The 6,000-nt window shown below is 51.2% G+C and overlaps 1 protein-coding gene across 1 annotated transcript in view; it reads left to right on the top strand.

The window, feature by feature from the left end:
• Nucleotides 1-2,302: 2,302 nt before the first annotated feature.
• Nucleotides 2,303-6,000, top strand: part of PEDS1 (plasmanylethanolamine desaturase 1) — a 32,772-nt gene continuing 29,074 nt past the window's right edge. Inside the window, exon 1 of the mRNA XM_056507812.1 lies at nt 2,303-2,321. Coding sequence (XP_056363787.1) covers nt 2,303-2,321 — 19 coding nt within the window. The remainder of the gene's footprint in view (nt 2,322-6,000) is intronic.

The following is a 6,000-nucleotide window of genomic DNA, read 5'->3' as shown; positions in this document are numbered from 1 at the left end:
AACAAATCATTTCTGAGGCACAGGGAGAAAATCCCCGTGGTGCCCGCGGGTCCCTCCCGAGCCGCTCGGGGCGGGCTCGGGCAGCGCCGGGGATTTCCCGCAGCCCTCGGGACTTCGGGGAAGCGGCGGCAGCGGGGCGGGAGCGTTCCTGTCACTGCAGTCACCGGGCGGTCACCGGGCACCCACCGGCCCCTCCGGGCCCGGCACCGCGGCCACCGCAGGGCGGCAGGGAGCGAGCCCGGGGATGCGGGACTGATCCGGGGGTACCGGGGGATGCCGGACTGAAGCCGGGCTGATGGCGGGGGGATGGCGGGGGGATGCAGGACTGATTGCAGAGGGATGTCGGGGGGATGCCGAGGAGATGTCGGACTGCTGCCGGACTGGTGCCGGACTGATGCCGCACTAAAGCTGGGCTGATGCCGGACTGATGCAGGGGGAGCGCAGAACTTATTCAGGACTGATTCAGGACCGATGCCGGGCCGATGCCGGAGGATTTGCGCACACGACCCTCGCGGTTCGCCCCTCCCGGGAGCTGCGCTCTCACATCCGCGCCCGCACTTGGATTCTGCCGCTTCCCATGCAGGCAGGGTGGCAGCGCTTGTCACTCACCAGAAAACACGAGTCACACATGAGTTCTGGGGCTTTTCGCACTGGCAGCCTGACATCCCCTCCCTCTGCGGACGTGGGAATCTCATGGTGCATCTGCTTTCACTTTTGCATTCAGCTGACCTACATTGTAAGCAGTCACTTGGAATCACATTGCCTTCCCAGCTGATTGTGAGATCAGACTTTGGGAGGCAGGCAGTGTGTTAAATCCTGTGCTGCACGTGCCATCACCCAGGCAAGCCTGCTCCTGGACACCAGCTCTGGCTGGAGCCTGGTCATGGGGGAAAAACACTCTGAGTGTGCTTCAAGAATTCTCCTCAGCACAAGGGAGATGGATCAAACCCAGCCTGACAGGACTGAGCCATTTCCAGGGCTGCACACAGCCTGTGCTGGCTGCCTGGCTGGGACCAGCTGTGCCAAGTGCCATGAGCCATGATCCATGTGCCATGTGCCAAGTGCCATGTACCATGTACCATGTACCATGAGCCACATGCCATGTGCCAAGTGCCATGATCCATGTGCCATGTGCCATGAGCTCCTGGCTGGAAGCAGCTCCCCTGGAGCCTGCCCCTGGCTGGAATGTGCCAGGCAGCAATGACCTGCACCAGGAGCTGCTCTGGGGGCAGCCTGTGCCTGCCGTGGCTCCCAGGGCAGCTCCAGCACAACCTGGCAAGAAGAAAAAGGAAATGCATCTATTCACCTGGGTATTGTGTGCTGCTCAGATGTGGTGATGTTTAGCAGGAAATGAGAAGAAGAGTCTTAATTTTCAAGTATTGTTTCCCAAACCGTTTGAAAATTTGGGAGCCTTGGAGTGCAGGCACATTTCCCTGGGGCTGTGCAGTGGTGGCACTTCAAAGGCTGGAGGTGAGTAAGCCTCACATTTGCATGTGCAAGCAGCACTCACACATCCCCAGACCAGCCCCGGGTCCTGAGCGTGCTGTTATGCAGTCAGCATGCACTGAAATTACTGTAATTGTGCTTCCAAAATAAAGTATGCACCAACCCTTTTAATTTGTATAGAGATCACTGTTTAATCACCTGCACTGTGCTGTAATCTGGCTTCAAGACAAAAATGTCCTGTAACAGTGTATACAGGCCTATAAACCACCTGTGTGTGAGCTGTGTGCACAGACAGCAGTAGCTGATGTACTTGGTGGGGCCAAAGACAGTGAGGAAGTCTGGGATCTGCACAGCGCTGCAAAAATTAAAATAAATTAGTGTCCCAGTGGAGCCTCTAATAAAATACCTAATGTAGGGAGATTATGTGCACTCTGTCACTCAATATTTCTACCTTTTTTTTCTTTGGAAGATGAAATTAGAGCTGAATTGACACCATTTTCTTGGCTGGGAGCATGTCTAGAGATCTGCATGATAATTTTTACCTTCAATCACAGGTGCACATATTAAGAAGACTACTGAGATTTGTATAGAAAGTAAAAGTAATTTTTGTACTTTCCTAGCAGCTTCACAATCACAGAAAAATCCAAATCACTCATTTAGAGAGATGACACTGATCCACCTAAACCATACATATTTTAAATCCAAATATTAAACAATCCCTTTCTTCATGGTCTTTTGTCCCTGTGTGAAGTGCTCACAAACACTAAAGGTGTTTCTCACCACCTGGCACAGCCCCATGGCCAATGTTGCCCATGAGAGCTGGCAATGAGCTCCAGCCCTTGCTGCTCCTCTCCTAATGCTCCTCGTTGGCATTTAGGAACTGAAGGCAAAACCAGTCACACAGATCCCACTTCTGGAAAGCAAGAAGAATTCTGTTTTCCATTCTGGTCATCAATAAACCACATCATGTCCAATACCAGCTGCTGCTGCTGTCCCCTCCCCGGGCACCTCTGCTCTTGTGCAATGGCACAGACAGGGAAAAGAATTCTTTCCTAATTCTTTCTTAACTCTTGCAGCTGAACTCTCTGCACTCTGCAGCATGAGACTGGATCACACTGTTCATTACCTTATCTTCCTCAGCTACATTACTAATGGTCTAAAAATTAGTCAGGCCTTCTGTAAAAATCCACCCACTCAGCTGAGGCCTTTGACTCAGTAGAATGGAGTGTTGGGGCTGACACATCTCAAACCCCCAAATTCTCCCCGTGCAAAACAAGGCCCACACTCACAGAACCTGTTGGTCAGGGCCAGCTCTGGCACTCCTGTCTCACGGCACTGCTGAGCCCAGGTGAGCACTGGCTCCCTGCACCACGTTTATAATGTGCACAGATAATCCAGGTGTGCCCAGCTGGGTCAGGGGCATTCACCAGTCTCAGGACAGTTCACACAGAATGATTTCAGTCAGCCAGGTGCTGACCACTCCCAGGATGAAGCTGAGCCCTGCAGGCTTGGCTGGGAGATGTGGTGATCCAGCAGCCTGCAGTACTGATCTCTTTTGTGAGAAACCTAAGCTGCAAACAAGTTCATTTCAACTTCAGCAGACTGAGCAGGGAGCTCAGGCAGAACACAACACACCACACTCTGTAAAAACCAGGCTGTTCTTCAGACACAGAAACTAAAACATCAGCTCTGTCACTGGCAGTTAAATACAGCAAGAATTTCAAAGCATTACTATAGCCAAGACAATTAAATAACAAAAAGATCTAAGAACACACTTAGAATACAAGGTTTGGTATCTTATGTCGTGACAGGGGTTCTCCAGGTGTTTTTCCAGGTCCATTTTAAACTTTGGGATTATAGATGCAACAGGAAAAAATAGATTGTTTCCTTTGGGCCTGATAACCATGGCACTTGGAAAGCTCAGACACCTGGCAAAAATACAACAGCGTATAAAAATCATGTAATTTCAGGCAAAAAAAATGCAGCTCTGGTTAGCTATTCAAATGTATGGTTGTAGCAGTTACCACAAACCAACTGTGCACAGCTTGAACCTCTAGAGAAGGGGAGGATTTTCATCTGGTCCAAACCAGGAGGGGATCCATACCCAGGGGATCCTCAGGGTCCAGCACAAGGTGCAGAGAGCTCAGCTCAAGGGTTTCCTTGAGCAGGCAGAGATTCCTCTGGCCAGGGAGAAGGGGCTCCTGGCACTGGGCAGCCTTGGGCCCCCCTGGCCAAGCAGCCCCCGGGCAGAGGGGCTCTGCCCCTCCAGAACTGGGTTTTGAGGAGCCCCTGCCTTGTTAGACTCTGCTTAGCAAAAATAACAGTGTCAACAGGCTGAAAAACTGGTCTGTGGAATTGCCCCCAGGGCTCTGGGCAAGTCACAGAGCAGGAATGGATCCTCAGATTGCTTCACTCGGGACAGATCCCGTCATTATCGGGCTGAGCAGCACCCGGGCTGCGCTGCGGCTGCTGGGGACCCGCGGGACGGGCGGAGGGCCGGGCAGGGCTGTGCCGTCTGCCCAGGCTCGTTTCCTGTAGCCCCACTTCTCCTTTCCTCCTGCAGGCCCTGCTCTAACAGGAAAGCTGCCCCTGTGCCCTGTTGGGACACTGCTGCTGAGCACAGGGGTTGCACAAGGGTGCCCTGGCACCTCCGTGTGCCCCTCCCTGCCCAGATGTGTGCTCACTGCCTCCCTTCCTTCCCCTTCTCCATTTCCTCGCTGCTGCAGGAGAACAAGCACCGAGGCAGTGAAGAAAGCTCCAGAAAGGAACCTCAGGCAGGGGAGCACCCCTGCCCTGGTGGCATTTAGGGAACCTGCTGTCCCCAGAGATGCAGTTGCTCAGTGCACGGTCATACATCCCCTGTTGCTGCCTGTTACTTCATCTCTGCTTCCTCAAAGAGCACCCAGAGTTGGGTAACAGGTTTCCTGAAGGTGACAGAGGCAAGGAAAAGATAGCACTTCGATGATAAAAATGAAAAGTTTGTCACAGGGGCTTGGACCCACATCCACTGCTGAAAAAGGACAGAAGTGGTCGAGTGTGCATGAGGTGCACACCCACTAAGAACACGAGGAGAATTCCACCCTGGATCTGGAAACACAGGGAGAAGGTGCCAGCTGAGCACTGTGATGGTCTGAGGAGGAGCTAGCTCCTCTGTGCTGCACAGACCCTGCAGAGGCCCTGGGGCACATTTCCACCCGTGCTCACACAGGGGACCTGACTGCTGATCCTCACAGGGCTGATCTGCCCTGGCTGAGGGGTAACCTGGGCAGCTGTGCACCCCAGACATCAACTCTTCTCTGGTTTGAATTCTTTCTCCCCAGCAGCCAGGTCTGGCAAGGAGCAGCTCATTTATTGTAAAATGAAGGTGAATTTTGAACAGATGGGACAAAAAGCACTGGAACAGTTCTTTCTTCAGTCCAACATCCTCAATGCCCACTGAACATGCTGCACTGAAGATACTGAACAACGACCTGTGGGTTTTTCAATTAATTTATAGATTTAGAACAGATTTTCCCAATATTCAATCCTTCTGGGAGACAGCATTTGGCAATATAACTTGGAGTCCCATAAAATTAATCCTTCAAGTGTCTAAGTCTCACTGACAGATTTAGTTTGGATCAGTATTGCTTTTTAGAGATAAGAGAGACCATAGTGCATAAATGCATATTTTCTATATGAACAGGCAGCTTTTCTACCTCAGCTTCAGCACAAAGACTTCTTAGGTTTACAGTCACAGCATGCAGATTTATTTGTTGAATTCCTGTTGGCCAAAGAGGAAGCTGTCACATTATTTGCATTTTTGTTACTCTTTTTGAAAACACTGAGATCTTGCTTAGATAGAAGTCAGGGCTGACTTCCAGCTACTGAGACTCATGATGCCAGGAGTACAAAATTAAAGATCTATATTTGAGGACAGATACAAGATCTAATATCTTTTGGCCTAGAAAAGAGACTGGAAGGAGCAGTGAAAGGCCATCCTGCCCAGGCCAGCAGCTCTGTCTGCTATTGAGAATGTCTGCTCAGGAGCTGAGCGAGGTCTGCTGGTGCTGCAATCACTCTGGCAGCTCCTTGGCAGCATTTCCAAAGCTATTAATTAGCAGATTACTCACCAGTGGAGCTAGGGCATCCTGTAAACCGATGCCCCATTGACCCTGCTGAATTATTCTCCCATAAATAAAATGCAAACCTCACTGGTTGGTGTCCACAGGACAGATTTTTTTCTCTTCATTTTCAGTCAAAGCAATTACTCAGAATGGTATAAAAGCATCTGCTCAGCACTGAGCAGCACAGAAAGGGATTCCTTCCCTGCAGCCCTGCCCACCACAGAGCAGATGGAGCACACAGGTAAAGGTGCCTTTGCTCTAGAAGAGCATTTGCAAATTGCTGCAGTTTGCTTGCAGCCTTGGGCATTAGAATGGAGTTTGTTTAGAGGGGAAATGTTGACAAGGATGCTGGGATTTATTTTTGGGTTCTGCCTGGAGGGCAGAGGGCTGATCCTGCCCTGGCAGAGCACCTGGGGCAGCAGCCAGAGCTGGACAGCACATCCCTCTCACC

This window comes from Oenanthe melanoleuca, chromosome 20 (assembly GCF_029582105.1).
Source record: "Oenanthe melanoleuca isolate GR-GAL-2019-014 chromosome 20, OMel1.0, whole genome shotgun sequence".
Taxonomy (NCBI): domain Eukaryota; kingdom Metazoa; phylum Chordata; class Aves; order Passeriformes; family Muscicapidae; genus Oenanthe; species Oenanthe melanoleuca.
This window is presented reverse-complemented; position numbering and strand designations above follow the sequence as displayed.